Source organism: Telopea speciosissima, chromosome 7 (genome assembly GCF_018873765.1).
Source record: "Telopea speciosissima isolate NSW1024214 ecotype Mountain lineage chromosome 7, Tspe_v1, whole genome shotgun sequence".
NCBI classification, from domain to species: domain Eukaryota; kingdom Viridiplantae; phylum Streptophyta; class Magnoliopsida; order Proteales; family Proteaceae; genus Telopea; species Telopea speciosissima.
In genome coordinates this window covers 30,732,968-30,752,239 of record NC_057922.1, presented here as the reverse complement: position 1 = coordinate 30,752,239, position 19,272 = coordinate 30,732,968, and the positions used below count along the sequence as shown (strand labels likewise).

The 19,272-nt window shown below is 41.1% G+C and overlaps 1 protein-coding gene across 6 annotated transcripts in view; it reads left to right on the top strand.

Moving 5' to 3' along the window:
• LOC122667024 (piezo-type mechanosensitive ion channel homolog) overlaps nucleotides 1-19,272 on the top strand; it is a 143,300-nt gene that overhangs the window by 91,313 nt on the left and 32,715 nt on the right. For 5 of the 6 annotated variants that reach the window (XR_006333747.1, XR_006333746.1, XM_043863181.1 and 2 more), the window contains one exon: nucleotides 43-438. Coding sequence is in view for 4 of the 6 variants with exons in the window: in XM_043863181.1 (XP_043719116.1) it covers nucleotides 43-438 (396 nt within the window). In the remaining 2 variants the exon portion in view is untranslated. Of the gene's footprint in view, nucleotides 1-42; nucleotides 439-19,272 lie in introns of those variants that run through there. The other variant, XM_043863184.1, reaches the window with a different exon arrangement.

Below are 19,272 nucleotides of genomic sequence, written 5' to 3'. Positions count from 1 at the left end.
TATCTAGGTTCCTTAATGGGATAAATTGGTTTCTTCTTGCAGATTCTATTTTTCTTGATTGTGCTTGATCGCATTATTTACCTCTGTTCATTTGCAACGGGAAAAGTTATATTCTATCTTTCCAACCTGGTCCTCTTTACATACTCAGTCACAGAGTATGCTTGGTACATGGAGCCTTCACACCGACGTGCCGGAGGATTAGCACTCCGTGCTATCTATCTCACAAAGGCAGTTTCTCTGGCACTGCAGGCCATTCAAATTCGATATGGAATTGCTCATAAAAGCACTTTATATCGGCAGTTCTTGACAAGTAAAGTTTCACAGGTTTACTACTTGGGCTTTCGACTTTACCGTGCCCTGCCTTTCCTATATGAGTTGCGATGTGTACTTGATTGGTCATGCACAACCACATCTCTGACAATGTATGACTGGCTGAAGGTAAGTTCCTTACATTCTTATCTTTCTGTATTTAGTTTAAGTATGAGTCTCTATATCTTATACTGCTGCTACTAATGTTGTGGTTAATGTGATAATTATCTCGTGCAATTATCAAAAATTGTGTGGTAGCTTTGATGGATTGGTCAGTCCACTACTACCTTTTTCCCTTATATACTACTTCCCATAAAGGACTGATTACAAGACTAACGGTGATTTGACAGCATAAGCAATAAGAAATCCAAAATAGAATAAAATTTCCAATGTCACAGGATATGATTGGTTAGCTGATGTTTCAAAATTTAATGTTGGTTCATTGGAACCATATAAACCCATACCCGGCAAGAAGGAAGTCAGTAAGTAGTGTATTGTGTAGTGACGTGCTCTGTTTACTCCCATGTGTCCAGCATAGTTGTCAAGGCGTTGCCTTGGCGTCCAGGCGCTTTGGTCGACTTGGGCTCCTTGGCCACCTAGGCGGTCGCCTTGGACGCCTTGTTCACCTACTTGGTGTCGCCTTGAATTTTTACCCTCTCCAACACCTTGGGTCGCCTATCCGCCATGACAACTATGGACTACCCCCATGTATAATTTTAATTCCTATCCCCTGTACATTTCATAAATATTCCCAATTTAACGTCCCAATCCCAGACAAGGTTCAAGGCACTGCTCTTACGAGTACCGACCCAGAAGGTCACAAATAGACATGTACAAGTAGTAGCAAAAGTCCCAATATCGCATACAACACAGCGGAAGCTTAAAGGTTAAGTTACATTTTAAGAGTTAATTTATGCACTGCTGGCAAATAGCTACATTATGCTTAAACAAACGTCTGAATCAAACATACCAAAGTGTTATTTACAATTCAAAAAGTCAATTGTTCTTAACATCACGAAATGTCTTTTGGGCCTAACCTTGGGTTCTCAACGCACATACACTAGAGTTGAACACATAGTACTAAAACTCGCGAAATTTCAGTCGAGATATCGAATATTTCGAGTATCTCGACCTGTCCGAGACGAAACTCTAGTCCGATATGAAAAAATACAATATTTCGATCGTCTCGCAAAATTTCAAGCCAATATCTCATCTCGCGAGATATTAACCTTAACTTAAAAAAAGTGCTTTATATTATACACTGTTTCATGAGACTCGATCGAAATTTCAACCGAGAGCTCAGAACAGTCCTCTTTTTCGAGTTTTTGGTCTCCAAAGCTCATTTTTCACTCATTGTTGGTGATTTTGGGTTTGTTCTTTGAATCTTCTCGCCGCATCTACGCTGGAAGCACCTTCTTATCACATCTGTGAAGCCTTTCCACTATTCCAGGTAAAACCATCTTCTCAAAATTTGTTTTTTTTGAAAAATGCATGATCAATATTTGTTTGTTTATGATGAAAATAATATATGTCAGATACCGGAGGCCGATCTACAAACTCACGATGTCGAAATTTTTTTCGGTATATGTATTATTTTGTTATTTTTTAGCTTCAAAATTTTGATTTTCCTACAACAAAAATCTAAAAATAATAGGGGTTATGTACATTGTATGGATATCAATTAAATATATGTAAGACACCATTGGCCGATCTACAGCCTCATAGTGTCAAAAATATTTTTCTGTAAATAATTAATTATTTTAATTTTTGGAAATTATAAAAAATATTTAAAAAATTCAAAAAAAATGGAAAAAATAGGGAAAAATATGAGGTTTTTGTTTTAAAATTAATGAAAAATATAAAAGTAAATTGTACATGTTTTTTAATTGCTGCCCATTTGCATATCATTTCGGTTTTGTTGTGGTAGGCCAATAATTATTTGAAAAGTATTTTAAAAAAATATGAGGATTAGGGAAAAATACTAAATAGCTATAAGTAAATTCTACATGTTTTTTTATTGCTGCCCATTTGCATATAATTTCGGTTTTGTTGTGCTAGGCCAAATTTATTTGAAAAATATTTTAAAACATTGTTTTTAAATATGAGAAAAATATAAGGGCTAGGGGAAAAATATTAAATAGTTATATACTTGTGTTAGTGCTCTTAAACTAAAAGAATTGATGTGCTTCAATGATTAATGAATTGTCTTTTATTCATGCAACAGTAAACTAGTCCGATTATGGCAGACCGTGGTAAACGACAGAGCCAGAGGCAGGAGGGGCAGAGGCAGGCAGCCCAGGCCCAGGGGGAGGAGAGAACACCCAGGCGCACTAGGGGTAACATTGCATGGTTGCACGGCACTCCAATTGATGGGGATAGAAGAAAAACACAATGCAATTACTGTCACCAGAAGTTTTTGGGAGGTGGTGCACCTAGATTCAAACAACATCTAGTTGGGAATTCTCCTGAAGTGGTCTCATGTCATATGGTCCCTATTGAGGTATCTAGGGCTGTCATTTAGTACATGAAGGGAGGGAGTAAGAGAAGGCTCAGAGGGAGAAGGCAAGGGTATACCTTGAGGATGCAGTGAGGTGTACAGCGGGAAGCTATGATGATGTTGATTATGGTGATGATGATGGCAGTGATGATCCTATCTATGTTCTTGATGATATAGAGACTGAGCGAGAGGCTAGGGATTGGAGACGAGCACAGATGATGAGCAAACTCACTTATCATAAGGATCAGGAGAGACAGAGAGTAGGTGATAGTGGAGGAGCTGGTACCTCTAGAGCTGGTGCTAGTGATAGTAGAGGAGCAGGTACATCTAGAACAGGTGGTAGGCAGGCTGGGTTGCCTAATCTCTTTAGGAGATCACAAAGTATGAGGGCAATTCCGCCTCCACCACCTCCAGTAGTACCACCACGAGATGACCCAGCACTTCACCAAGCACCTGGTGTTTATAGAAAGAAAGGCAACAAGCAACCAAAAATCAAGGGAACATGGAAAAATCCGAAGGGGATGGTGAAGGAATCTATAGCTAAGTGGATGTTATATAATACCATCCCAACAAACACAGGACAAGGCCCCTTTTATCAGACTATGATAGATTCTATTGTTGAGGCTGGCCCAAGGTATAAGGGGCTCACCCCATATGAGATTATGAATGTGTATTTGCCTCAACAGAAGAGAGAGCTTCAAGACTATATCAATGAAATGAGGGGGATGTGGGAGAGCTATGGGGTGACCATAATGTGTGATGGTTGGACTGGTCCTACAAGAAAGTCCATCATCAACTTTATGGTGTATTATGATGGGAGGACAGTCTTTCTGAAGTCTGTTGATGCATCCAAGGAGAAAAAGTATGCAAAGTATATCTACAAACTGTTGAAGGAAGTGGTAGATGATGTAGAAGCGGGGAACGTTGTCCAAATTGTAACGGACAACGGAAGCAACTACAAGAGTGCCGGTGAGAAGTTGATGCAAAACAGTAAGTACCGGTTGTTTTGGGCTCCATGTGCTGCCCATTGTATAGACCTCATGTTGAAGGATATAGGAAAAATCAAATTGGTACAACATGTTGTGGAAAAGGCAAGGCAAATGACCAACTTTGTCTACAACCATTTGTTTGCATTAAACCTCTTGAGGGAGAAGTGTGGAGGTGACTTAGTGAGGCCGGGCATAACTAGATTCGCCACCAACTACATTGCACTCAAGAGTATAGAGACCAAGAAGTCCGGACTTAGATCTATGTTTTCTTCTGAAGACTGGTTTAACTGGAATGGGTCCAATACCCGTGGTGGTAGGGAAGCACAAGCTACCATTTCATCAGATGACTTTTGGTCACGGGTTCGAGTCTGGACTCTAGAAACATCCTCTTTGCGAAAGCAGGGGTATGGCTGTGTACATTATGACCCTCTCCAGACCCCACAGTGGTGGGAGCCTCGTGCACTGGGTATGCTCTTTTACATTAGGCATACATAAGTGTTTGTCTTGGTTTCTGGCATAACTGTCTGTCTTGGTCTGAAGTCAAAACTCCTATTTGGACTTTGATTTTTCAAAATCTGATAGTGTCATTGTGTGTAAATGGCCCAAAATAGGTTGTATACCAAGTTTTATAACCTAACTAGGTCAAAAACCCACCGAAACCATGTAACTAGTTCAAACAAAAAAAAAAAAGTGCATCAACTCGCCGAGATCATAGTCCAACATGGTTTTCTGTCTGGCCGAGTCGGGGTCCGAAACCGAGACCTCGAACCATGGACATTATCAATCCCCTGAACACTTGCCGCACTAGCACCAACAGCATCACCAGAAGATTGGACTACATAGTCCAGACTGTGTTGTGTCTACTGTCTATAAGGTAAAGACCTTTCTCCTCATGCCCACTGCCAAAAGTCCTCTTCATCACCAGATCCTGAAAAAGGCAATGAGTAAGAAAATAAGGTGACACTACAGTTTAAGGGTTTGGTAAGATGATTAATAAATAACAAGTTAGTCTTTAAATTGGGTAATATGCAAAACTGAATCAAGAGAGATAGAAGGGGTGGCTTGAATATTGCCCTTTCCCGAAATGGATGAACTAGTTCCATCATTAATCCTAACTTTGTCTTGACCCGAACAAACAATGTAGGAATCAAAGAGGATAGACATACCAGTCATATGGTTGGTGGCGCTCGAATTTATAATCTAAGAAGTGGATGAGGCAGGTGCGGAGGCATGTAGAGTAGAAACTGAAGTACTTGACTGGGCAAAAGCAGATGTGGCTGAAGTAGTACAGCTCACCTTGGCTACAACTTGTCTGAAAAGCTCATCTCCTTACATGTGAGAGTATCAACCTTAGACAGGGAACAAAAGTGGGTTGGATAGACAAGTTCTTCCCATTCTCCTGCCCTGATATTTGTATTCAATCAATCTATCTGGAGATTATCCATCTGTGTGTTTTTTTGGATGAATAAAAAATTCATTACAAAAGGAAAAGAGAAGGGGGGAGGAGCGCACAAACATAATGGCAAACAAATTACAAGACCCTGCCTTTACAAAGGGGGAGGCAAGGGCCTGAAAAAAAGAAGGGGAAGAACCCCAATAAACCACAACACACCAAAATCAGGGAGGCAGCGCACTAGGGGAGGGGCATAGCAAGCGAGGCCAAACGACAACTAGACAAGCAGCCCAACTAATGTAGACCCGTCACAAGTGATAATTAGTCCACAAAAGGATTGCAAACTTCAGGTCCAGCAACAGTAAATACTTTGATCGATTCTCAGATTTGCAGGAAATTTCAGAACATTGAAATAAAAAACAAGAAATCGAAGAAGGGAAAGAAAAATATAGGAATAGGAGGATAGTCTCTCAGACATGGGTCTCTCACCCAAAGCCTCTCACCGTATTTTGGTCTCTCACCAATGGCATCTCACCATACTCTCTCTCATAGAGTAAAGCACGAAGCTATGAATTTTTTTCTCAATCTTATTAATCAAATTCGTGTACGAAGCTTTAGCCCCATACAAACTTATATAGAAGACTCAAAAACAGACTCAAACACTAAAAAGGAAAGGCCTAACCCAATCCTTAACTAATAAGGTAACATAAACTGACTAGGAAACTAAAATAATGAAGAAACTAACTCAAAACTGAACTCTAATTAAACTAATGAAGTAAATCGCGGTTTCCTACTTTCTACCTGTGAAACCCGGTCAAATTTCCGAAAAAATTTGAACTTTTGGAACTTGTGTGATTACAGGTTCCAGCACTCAGTCTATGGTAGCATCGATGCTATGGGCTGCATCGGTCGAGGATATAGAAGAATTACTCGACACACCTATGGAGGACTCCGAGGATCCTTCCCAATTTGCCCTTCTGGAGTCAGAGGACCCCTGTGAAACCCCGCACCGGAGTTACCTGTGCCGGATCTGTTGCCTGGAGGCTATGCAGAGGCTCTCCCTCAATTAAAATTATTGTAAGTGTAATTTAAATATATTTATATATGTTGTTGTACGACCGAATAGAAATTTAAGGGAATTTTAGTCAAATTGCCTCTGTGGGACCCAGTTCCCCAGTGGGGAATGCTGTTCCAGACAGTTACCCGTGTTCGGATGATCTCTGATATCGTCCGGCATCACATTATGGTTAGAATAACCAATAGAAACAGATTAATAACTATAAATAGTTTTAGAAATCAATTTTGGGAATAATTTCTGTCCAAAGGACAGATTTACTCCTTAGTGCTTAAGTAGTTAGATATATATCAAAAGCCATTCTAATTGATCACTATTCACAAGTCTAAGGGAGCTGAAAATTTCGTTCCAGCTTGGGAAAGAAGGAAAGAAAGAGGAAAAGAGAAGAAGGAAGAAGAAGGAAGCTTACACTTAGGGCTTGTCTTCCATACTTGGGATTAAGCTTGGAATCTGCATTGGACGGCTAAACTGCACAAAAGAAGGGCTGTCTGCATCTGTTTTCATTTCTGAAATTCAGGTAGGCCATGCCTCCATACTTTCCATCTTCCTCTTCCTCTTCCTCTAATCTTCAAACATATTAGACCTAATTAATTCCTGCCATTAAAGCTCTAAATTTGAGCTCAAACAATAGGAATTCTACCCAATTTCCTGCTGTTCTAGTGCTAATTGGGTTCAGCCATGCCTGAACCTTCATGGCTGTACCTCTAATGAGCCCAATTGCTGTTTCTAATGGCCAAATCATAAACCCTAAGCCAACTAATTTAGGTTTAAATTATGAATCCCCAAATTTGGGAGCCAAATATCAAATTGGAACCCCAAAAAGGAAGACCCACCTGGTTATGAAGCTGGACTATGAAATTGGGGCTATGCATGTAAAGATCTGGCCCTATGGAACAAAAACCCCAATTTCGGACTCAGGGCCGGATGCAGTTGCAGACCTAAGGCCGGTCGACCAGCCCTGAACCCCTCTGAATCCGGCTGGTCCTTTTTCTGCCCCTGCTGTCCTAGTGTATTGGGAATTGCCCTAGACTTCTATTGGGACCTAATAGATGCTATTCTTACATGTTATATAGGTCTGTATCTGCTGTTCTCTGACTGTTTTGCTGGGTTATCTAACTAGGACTAAACTACACTACAGGTAAGGGGACCTGACCTTAATTTAAGCGTGTTTATCACTTTAATTTCGCTGTTATGTTGAATGCCATATCATGCATCATTAAAATTATACAGATGCATATAGTTTCCTAGCTTATGATTTAATGCATTAGAATGCATTTGAATTAGGCTGCACATTGGCATGCTGCATTGCACTGCATTGTTATTATTATTATGTGAAATTGTTGATGGTGGAATTCAGTGCTCTATAACTCACTTATCATGCTTGTATCATCATAAATAGACTGCACTGGGCTAGGTTGTTATTCATTACCCAGTACTACGCCCCTTACCAACAGGGGGAGAGGTGTTGGACAACCCGTGGTAGGTCCGATGTATTAGTTCCGGGATGCCATCTTCTGTCCCATGTTAGCATGTGTACTCCGCTGTGGGAATAAACAAACAGGGTTGGTCTTTGGGGGTCTGTCGGGGTCCGATGTGTTAGTTCCGGGACTGGCGGGTCCTCACCGTGGTAGAATGGTTTTGCTTGGGTGATCGAAGGGTTAGTTCTGGGACCGAGGTTAGCATCTACTACCAGTAGTACTTAGACCTCATGAGACTTAGTACTTGTGCTAGGAGCATGTTAGTTTAGGGCATGCATCATGGATTTATTGTGTTTGTATGCTTGTACCCCCTTTACTGGGCTCAGTGGAGAGCTCATCCCCGTGGACGCCCTTCTTTTACAGATTAAATTGCTACCATTGTTGTTGCTGGTTTTGTGGGGACTGCTCCTACTGAGGATGCTTCTCCTGCTGCTGGAATTGATACTCCTCTCTTTGTTGAGCACGATGCTCCGTGCTCCTGCGATGCCTGCGCGTTCTCTTGAACGTCCAGACTGATCAGGCTACTTCCTTTCCTTTTGTTTATAACACTTTTGTAGTAGTTATAGTGATAACTTTTTGGTTTATTGAGTTACAGCTTTTGTGAATCACCGATGTAACTCTGATGTTCATAGTTGTTAATATAGTATAATGTTATCACTAGTTCTTCCTTACTATTGTCTTATTTCTCTATTTACTGCTTCCGCTGCATTAAATTCTGATTATTGTGAATAAGATTGTGCATAGAACACTGCACTTGCGATCCTGGTGGGATTGATTGGGTGTCTGAGACATCCAGTCTCACTTGGCCCTTATTAACCGGGCCGGGGTGTGACATTTAAGTGGTATCAGAGCGAAACATGCTCTAATTCTATTCGCAGTCAAATTCATGATATGGCAGCTCTTGAACTCATTAACCTGAAGGTGAGTTCAGTTAAGGATAATTAAAAATCTCAACTAAAAGCTACCCGGTAAAAATGGAATTGATTGTGAAACTCAAGTTGAATAAAAAGATAAGTAATTATATATATATGTACTTGAGATGTCTTTACAAAATTTCAGCCCTTGGGTTGATTTAGTACATCAGTGTAACACACTGAACTAGGACCTAGTCCTTACAAGTTAAAGAAAAGGAAATACAGACTACTACTACCATTAACTGAAAACAAGTAAAGTGAAACCTAAACTAGGATAGGCACATGACATCACTGCTGTGGTGGTGGTGGTGGTCCCTGACCAAAGAAGAAAGACCTCCACTGGACTAACTCGGTCTCCACTGCCTGAACACGACCACTCATATCATCAAAACCCTGCTTCACAGTCCTTTCTAAACTACCAAACTGACTGAGGAGCTGTCCCCAAGGGGTACCATCGGTAGGGACAGCTGATGTCGAAGAGGAAGCTCCTGCATGACTATGAGTAGCATACTGAGGAAGACTGGGTGGATCTCTAGGTACATCTGCAGTCACCCTCTCTGTAGTGTCCTCTGCATCAGTGGTCTGGCCCTGCTCAGTGCAGTCAAGATGCCCAAGCTCTGGAGAGAATGGAGGAAGTTCTATACTCATCTTCACCAGAGTGAGACGGTTGATGCTCATTCTCTTCTCTGTAGAAACCTCCTCATTCCTTAAGTTTACTCCAAACCTAGGAAAGATTTTGGTCAGAAGCCTACCAAGCAACAGGTTACCCCGCCCAGGATTATCATGTAGATGTGCCATGGTGCACATGATAGCATAAGGCAGGCAGATCTGGTAACCAGTGCAGAGACAATAAGTGGCTAGAATCTGCATCGTAGACAACTCAGTCCGGTGGCCACTCTTCTGGACCACGTTATGACCACAAATCCTAGAGAGCACACGAGCTGATGGGAGTAAATCCAACTCAGATTTTGGCCTATCGTAAAACTTCCCATTGGTTAGAACTGAATACAACCATTCTAGCTCCTCATCAGCCAGGAACTCAAATGCTTCAACAGCTGGAGTACAGTACCTCCATTCTCCCTCATGAGAAATCTCTAACATCTGTGCCAAGTCAGCCGTGGTAAAGGTGATGGGCGTTTCCTTCACATATGACCGAATGACAAACTCATCGCCCTCAAAACCATAGGTTAGGTTGCTCAGAAACAGCCGCACCAACCTAGGATAACAATGTCTCTCGGGCTATAGCATAGATAGCCACCCCAGCCTCTCAAACTTCTCCTGGACCTTGAATGCAACAAGGTCAGGTAACACTACATTCCTCTCCTCCTCTACTTTCCTTTCCATAAACCACTCAGTATAATACTCTTCTTCCTCCATACTTCGGAAGTACCTTGGGTTGAACTGAGGTGGAGCAACAGCTCTGCCCCTTCCCCTGCCTCCCTTACCTCTTCCTCTCCCTTCTCGACCTTGGGCTGCGGCCATTTTCTTTTATGCTGCAAATTTGGCAAACAATATTACTTAGTAACATATAAGACAGCAAGCTAGCTAAATTTATTAAGGCATTTGGCCTATCACTATATACATGTATATTCTAGAGCAATATTAAGCAAAGGTGTTAAAAAAAAAAAAATTTGTACTAAGCTAGATGAACCCTAACTATGGTTCTAGAACAACTAAAATAAGAATTACATAGTTATGGACAACAAGGAATGAACTGCTGCAGTATGGGCAGGTCTGAAATAGGTAATAGAAAAAAATAGAGAGAATACATAACTATGTGAAACTTTCTTAAAAGTTTGTAAAGAAGAAGTAAAAACTGCAACCAAAAAAAAAATGATTTTAAAACCTAAGAAAAAATGGGCAAAGGCCCTAAAATTGGGAAAGAAGAACAAATATTAAGAAATTCCATGATTAGGAACAATGGAAGAGAAGAGAAAAATCAAGAACAAGTAAGAAAATGTGAAGCTTCAGCAAGTGTAGCAAAGATAGTTTAGAATAATTACATTTAGTTTAGAAACTTGAGGAAAATAGAGAGAATAGATCTAGACTTACATAAGAAACAAGGAGAACAAGAAAATCTAAGGATTGGAGCACGCACTTGTGATTTGAGGAGTGAATCCAAGGATTAAACTTCAGTTTTTGGGTGTTGGAACCCTAGAATAGTCTTAGGAATCCTTAGAGAGAAATTAGGAAGGAAAGAAATGAGTTTGGGACCGAATTTGGTGGGACCCGAGCTCTATTTAAGTGGCCCAGTTACCGCCAGCCGGTCGACCGGCTCAGCTTGGCTTGGTTCAGCTGTGAATCCGGCTTATGAATCCGGTTGGTTAATTTTTCTTAAGAGGCCACTGACTCCACTGGCGGATGATCCGGCCCTGCCTCCCTGTGAATCCGGCCCTTTTTGGGTTTCCATCCGGCAGACCCAACAAAATTACAAAAAATAAAAAATAAATTAAATAAATTATAATTAGCTAATATAATTATTATGCATATTACTTACGTATAATATGTATATTACTAAGTTTTAAAAACAGAATTTATAAAGGCTATAAGCCTATACCAAAAATATATATAAAGTGCAATCATAATATATAAGTATTAATATATATTATATATATATATATATATATATATATATGTGTGTGTGTAAATTATTATATATATGTGTGTAAATTATATATATATATATATATATATATATATATATATATATATATATATATATATATGTGTGTGTATGTAAATTATAATATATAATATATGTAAACTATAAAATATATATATATATATAATGCAATATATGTAAATAAAATGTACATATGTTATAATGGATCTTATCTTACATGATGATGTTCTATGTATTATGTAAGCACTTTATATATTTATTGTATAATATAATGTAAGACTTACTCGTGTATTTATCGCATTATATACATATATGTGTTATATATATTATAAAATATATTGTGTTGTTTCTTTTAGGTGTCCGAATCGTTGGCTTAACACATAACCACGATTCAAGATGAGTTATGTGTTAAGGCCAATCGAGGAATATGCCTACAACCCTGAACACATCGACGAGTTGAATCAAGTACTCAAGCTACTCGTCAATGACCGCTTGTATCTCCAATCGATCCTCTGAAACGACAGTAAGTCCTTGATGGCCAGGGACTTCTATGTCATCGATCGAAGGGTGGAATACCTTCAAGCTCACACCACTCACAATGAATCCATCCTTCACAAATGAGCGGATAAGCTTCAAGGCCTTCCTTGAACTCTGTTAAGTATGATGAATCATGCTTTACTGTTCTACTGCTTTATATGACTGTGCATTCCATTTTATCAAACTAATGCTTATGCTGATAGTTTGATGTCTATCTTTCTTTGTTTCTCAGCTGATCATTATGGATCCACGGCCTCCTAACACATGTCAGAGGCGTACCGCTGAGGGGCGTGCACAGGCAGCCTCCTCTTCTAACCCTGCCCATAATGATCCTCCAACTGGGGGTACACAGGCAAATCCTTCTCCTCCTGACATGACTTCGCCCGATATGGCTAGTCTTATAAGAACTATAATGGAAGGACAACAACAACAGATGCATCAAATGATCACTGATATGGGTGATCCGTTCCAGGCAGCCATCAGGAACATACAGGCTCCGAAGGCAGCCCCTACAGCCCCTGCGGTCCCTCCCCCTCTTGCTCCACAGAATGACATCAAAGGCCGCATGATGGAAAGGTTCCTCAAAATGCAGCCTCTCACTTTTGCTGGCATCAACAAGGACACCCTGTTGCTTGTCAAATGGGTGAAGGAGATGGAAAAAGCTTTCAATTTCCTTGGCTGCAATGAACAACAGAAGCTTACTTGTGCTGGATACAGACTCCAGTACAAAGCAGAAGCCTGGTGGAAAACCACTAAGCCTATTCTACAAGCTGCGCACCCAGTCTTAACATGGGATATATTCAAGCAAGCTTTCTTTGGGAACTACTTCCCCACCAGTGTGAAAAAGAGGAAAGAAGTTGAACTGGCTGAATTGACACAGGGACCTAAGTCTGTGTTAGAATACCAGCAGAAATTCGAAGAGCTGTTCTTCTTCGCTCCTCCTCACATGGGCACTGATGAAGCTAAGGCACAGAAGTTCGAAGATGGGTTGAGGCCGCAGATTGCTTCGATAATGGCCACCAGACCAACCCAAGGGTACTCAGAAAATGTGCAGACCGCGAAGAAGGTTGAGGATAAGCAGAGGGATGCTTATGCCTGTTGGTCAATCAACTGGCAAGCGGGTAGCCCCATTCTATGATAGGGGTTATAGCAAATTCAGCAAGCCTTCTGGATCTACTGCAACACATCTTTCCCACAGAGAACTCAGTCTGAGTCAACAGTGTCTGGACCGGTGTATGCCAATCCCAGCACCAAAGCAACAGATGCAATGGCTCTAACAAGGACACCAAGCTTCAAATGTTTCACTTGTGGGCAAGCGGGGCATACTTCTAGGTCTTGCCAACAGAGGAAACCTGTGTATTCTACACACCAACCTACCAGTAACCCTCAAGGCCGGATTTATTCTGTGACTGCTAGTGAAGCTGAGGCCAGTCAGAATGTAGTCACTGGTATTTCTTCTAAACTTATACATAATGGTGTTTTTTTTATTGAATGGTATCATGCATATATAATTATCGAATCATGGCATATAGGTACCATTCTTATCTGCTCTACCCCTGCATATACCTTGTTTGATACTGGAGCGACGCACTCCTTTATGTCACCGTCATTTGCCAAGAGAACTTGGGGTATCACCAAAATATTTAGAAGAGGGTCTAGCAGTTAGTACACCTACTGGATCAAGAATAGACTTGAATACACTGTATGAGCCGTGTGCTGTGACAATTGCCTGCAGAAATATGAACGCCCATTTGATACAACTCGATATGACAGACTTTGACGTCATATTGGGGATGGATTGGTTAGCAGCACACAAAGCTAGTGTGCTATATGCAGATATAAAAATAGTATTCCAGCCTAGAGGCGAGAAGGGATTCGTCTTTGTGGGTGATAAGAAGAAGAAACCCAGAAAGATGGTGATTTCAGCCTTAAAGATGAAGAAGTTGTTAGACAAAGGATGCCAAGGATACCTTGTGTCAGTTATGGATACCAGGACACAGGTTATGTCTATGTCTGAGATTCCTGTTGTAGGGGAATTCCCTGATGTTTTCCCTGAAGACTTGACAAGTCCGCCTCCACCAAGAGAGAATGAATTTGTAATTGATTTGATACCTGGAGTGGCGCCAGTGTCTAAAGCACCTTACAGAATGGCGCCGACAGAATTGAAAGAATTGCAAGCTCAGCTTCAAGATTTGTTGAAGAAAGGGTTTATAAGACCGAGTATCTCTCCTTGGGGTGCTCCAGTCTTGTTTGTGAAGAAGAAAGACGGCTCCATGCGGATGTGTATTGATTACAGAGAGCTGAATAAGCTGACGATCAAGAATAAATATCCTTTGCCAAGGATTGATGATCTCTTTGATCAGCTTCAAGGTGCCCAAGTCTTTTTGAAGATTGATCTCAGATCAGGGTACCATCAGCTTCGAAGCAAGGAAGCCGATGTTAGCAAGACAGCTTTCAGAACTCGATATAGACACTACGAGTTCTTAGTTATGTCTTTTGGGCTTACTAATGCCCCAGCAGCTTTTATGGCCTTAATTAACAGAGTCTTTCAAGATGTCCTGGACAAATTTGTGATAGTTTTCATTGATGATATCTTGATCTACTCCAAGAATGAAGAAGAGCATGCTCAACACTTGAGGTTTGTTCTACAAAGACTGAGAGAGAAGCGACTATATGCAAAATTCAGCAAATGTGAATTTTGGTTGCCTCAAGTCAGATTTTTAGGCCATGTAATTTCATCCAGAGGGATTGAAGTAGACCCTGGGAATGTTGAAGCTGTAGTGAATTGGGAAAGTCCCAAGACTGTAACTGAAATCAGGAGTTTCCTGGGCTTAGCTGGTTATTATAGAAGGTTCATAGAGAACTTCTCCAAGATAGCTATGCCCATGACACAGCTTACCAGGAAAGGTGTTAAATTTGAATGGAATGAAGACTGTGAGAACAACTTCCAGGAATTGAAGAAAAGGTTGGTAACAGCCCCAGTCCTAGTCCTTCCTGAAGGGACTGAAGGGATGGTAGTGTATACTGATGCCTCCAATACAAGGTTAGGCTGTGTATTGATGCAAAATGGAAAAGTCATTGCCTATGGTTCGAGACAGTTGAAGGACCATGAGAAGAATTACCCTACACATGACCTGAAACTGGCAGCAGTTGTCTTTGTATTAAAATACTGGAGACATTACTTGTATGGTGAGAAGATTGAGATCTTCACTGACCATAAGAGTTTGAAGTACTTCTTCACTCGGAAAGAGTTGAATATGAGACAGAGAAGATGGTTGGAGCTCATTAATGATTATGAGTTAGATATTTCATATCATCCAGGAAAAGCCAATGTGGTGGCAGATGCACTTAGCAGGAAATCTGTAGATTGGGATACTGGAAGGGTATTCATTGAAGATGAAGTTCTGAAGGATCTGAGTGCAATGAATGTGGAGCTCATATTTGGAGAGACTGGAGATTTGATTTCTGTATTGATGGTGCAGCCATCGCTGCAAGCTCAGATCATTGCAGCCCAGTCTTCTGATGAAGAGTTCCAACGTATTGTAAGTAACATTCGAGTTGGAACACAAAAGGATACAGATTTCTCAGTAACAGCTGATAGAGTCCTGATGTTCAAAGACAGACTGTGTGTGCCCGCTGATACTCAGTTGAAGGATCTGGTTTTGCAAGAAGCCCATCGATCTCCTTACACTGTACATCCAGGTGGTACAAAAATGTACCGAGATTTGAAGCAATACTTGTGGTGGTATGGAATGAAACATGATGTGGCAGTCTATGTTTCTAAATGCTCTACTTGTCAGCAAGTAAAGGCTGTCAGACACAAACCTCAGAGACTTTTGCAGCCTTTAGCCATTCCAGAGTGGAAATGGGAGGATATAACTACGGATTTTGTCACTGGCCTTCCTCGCACTAGGAAGGGAATGGATACGATCTGGGTAATTGTAGACAGATTGACCAAAACAGCTCACTTCATTCCTATAAAGATTTCTTACTCCATAGATCAATTGGCTAAGCTTTATGTGGACAACATTATCAGACTTCATGGGGTACCAGTGAATATAGTATCTGATAGAGATCCCAGATTTACATCAAGATTCTGGAAGAGTCTACAAAGGGCTTGAGCCATAGTTTAGCACATCATCCTGAGACGGATGGACGGTCTGAGAGGACAATCCAGACCTTGAAAGATATGCTCAGGGCATGTGCGCTTGAGATGAGTGGCAGTTGGGATGAACATTTATCCCTGATTGAGTTTGCTTATAATAACAGCTACCACGCATCTACCGAGATGACTCCATTCAAGGCCCTGTATGGTAAGACATGTCGTACTCCGCTATACTGGGATGAAGTCGGAGAGCGACGCATTTTGGGCCCTGAACTGATCCAGAATACCTGTGAGTAGGTTGACTTGATAAGAGAGAAGATCAAGGCTACACAGTCTAGACAGAAGACTTATGCAGATAGAAGAAGACAGCATATCCAGTTCAGAGTTGTTGAGAAGGCATTCTTGAAAGTATCTCCAGTTAAAGGTATTGTGAGATTTGGGAAGAGAGGAAAGTTGAGTCCTCGATACATCGGTCCATATGAGATTATAGCCAGAGTTGGTGCAGTGGCCTATCAGCTTGCACTGCCCCCATCACTTGCCGGTGTACATGATGTATTCCATGTCTCTATGTTGAGACAATACATCCCTGACTCATCACATCTGCTGCCTCAGCAACCAGCCGAGCTCATTGCTGATCTAACCTATGAAGAGATACCAGAAGAGATTGTTGATAGAAAAGAACACAATCTGAGGAATCGAACTATCTCCTTTGTGAAAGTCTGGTGGAGTAACCACTCCGCTACTGAAGCGTCTTGGGAAAGAGAAGACTTGATGAAAGAGAGATACCCTTATCTCTTCAATCTTCTAGGTACGTCAATTTCGAGGACGAAATTTTTATAAGAGGGGTGGAGTGTGAAACCCGATCAAATTTCCAAATAAATTTGAACTTTTGGAACTTGTGTGATTACAGGTTCCAGCTCTCAGTCTATGGTAGCATCGATGCTATGGGCTGCATCGGTCAAGGATATAGAAGAATTACTCGACACACCTATGGAGGACTCCGAGGATCCTTCCCAATTTGCCCTTCTGAAGTCAGAGGACCCCTGTGAAACCCCGCGCCGGAGTTACCTGTGCCGGATCTGTTGCCTGGAGGCTATGCAGAGGCTCTCCCTCAATTAAAATTACTGTAAGTGTAATTTAAATATATTTATAATTGTTGTTGTACGACCGAATAGAAATTTAAGGGCATTTTAGTCAAATTGCCTCTGTGGGACCCAGTTCCCCAGTGGGGAATGCTGTTCCAGACAGTTACCCATGTTCGGATGATCTCTGATGTCGTCCGGCATCACATTATGGTTAGAATAACCAATAGAAACAGATTTATAACTATAAATAGTTTTAGAAATCAATTTTGGGAATAATTTCTGTCCAAAGGACAGATTTACCCCTTAGTGCTTAAATAGTTAGATATATATCAAAAGCCATTCTAATTGATCACTATTCACAAGTCTAAGGGAGCTGAAAATTTCGTTCCAGCTTGGGAAAGAAGGAAAGAAAGAGGAAAAGAGAAAAAGGAAGAAGAAGGAAGCTTACACTTAGGGCTTGTCTTCCATACTTGGGATTAAGCTTGGAATCTCCATTGGAAGGCTAAACTGCACAAAAGAAGGGCTGTCTGCATCTGTTTTCATTTCTGAAATTCAGGTAGGCCATGCATCCATACTTTCCATCTTCCTCTTCCTCTAATCTTCAAACATATTAGGCCTAATTAATTCCTGCCATTAAAGCTCTAAATTTGAGCTCAAACAATAGGAATTCTACCCAATTTCCTGCTGTTCTAGTGCTAATTGGGTTCAGCCATGCCTAAACCTTCATGGCTGTACCTCTAATGAGCCCAATTGCTGTTTCTAATGGCCAAATCATAAACCCTAAGCCAACTAATTTAGGTTTAAATTATGAATCCCCAAATTTGGGAGCCAAATATCAAATTGGAACCCCAAAAAGGAAGACCCACCTTGTTATGAAGCTGGACTATGAAATTGGGGCCATGCATGTAAAGATCTGGCCCTATGGAACAAAAACCCCAATTTTGGACTCAGGGCCGGATGCAATTGCAGACCTAAGGCCGGTCAACCGGCCCTGAACCCCTCTAAATCCGGCTGGTCCTTTTTGTGCCCCTGCTGTCCTAGTGTATTGGGAATTGCTCTAGACTTCTATTGGGACCTAATAGATGCTATTCTTACTTGTTATATAGGTCTGTATCTGCTGTTCTCTGACTGCTTTGCTGCGTTATCTAACTAGGACTAAACTACACTACAGGTAAGGGGACCTTGACCTTAATTTAAGCGTGTTTATCACTTTAATTTCGCTGTTATGTTGAATGCCATATCATGCATCATTAAAATTATGCAGATGCATATAGTTTCCTAGCTTATGATTTAATGCCTTAGAATGCATATGAATTAGGCTGCACATTGGCATGCTGCATTGCACTGCATTGTTATTATTATTATGTGAAATTGTTGATGGTGGAATTCAGTGCTCTATAACTCACTTCTCATGCTTGTATCATCATAAATAGACTGCACTGGACTAGGTTGTTATTCATTACCCAGTACTACGCCCCTTACCAACAGGGGGAGAGGTGTTGGACAACCCGTGGTAGGTCCGATGTGTTAGTTCCGGGATGCCATCTTCTGTCCCATGTTAGCGTGTGTACTCCGCTGTGGGAATAAACAGATAGGGTTGGTCTTTGGGGGTCTATCGGGATCCAATGTGTTAGTTCCGGGACTGGCGGGTCCTCACCGTGGTAGAATGGTTTCGCTCGGATGACCGAAGGGTTAGTTCTGGGACCGAGGTTAGCATCTACCACCAGTAGTACTTAGACCTCATGAGACTTAGTACTTGTGCTAGGAGTATGTTAGTTTAGGGCTTGCATCATGGATTTATTGTGTTTGTATGCTTGTACCCCCCTTACTGGGCTCAGTGGAGAGCTCATCCCCGTGGACGTCCTTCTTTTACAGATGAAATTGCTACCGTTGCTGTTGCTGGTTCTGTGGGGACTGCTCCTACTGAGGATGCTTCTCCTGCCGTTGGAATTGATACTCCTCTCTTTGTTGAGCACGATGCTTCGTGCTCCTGCGATGCCTGCGCGTTCTCCTGAACGTCCAGACTGTTCAGGCTACTTCCTTTCCTTTTGTTTATAACACTTTTGTAGTAGTTATAGTGATAACTTTTTGGTTTATTGAGTTACAGCTTTTGTGAATCACCGATGTAACTCTGATGTTCATAGTTGTTAATATAATATAATGTTATCACTAGTTCTTCCTTACTATTGTCTTATTGCTCTATTTACTGCTTCCGCTGCATTAAATTCTGATTATTGTGAATAAGATTGTGAATAGAACACTGCACT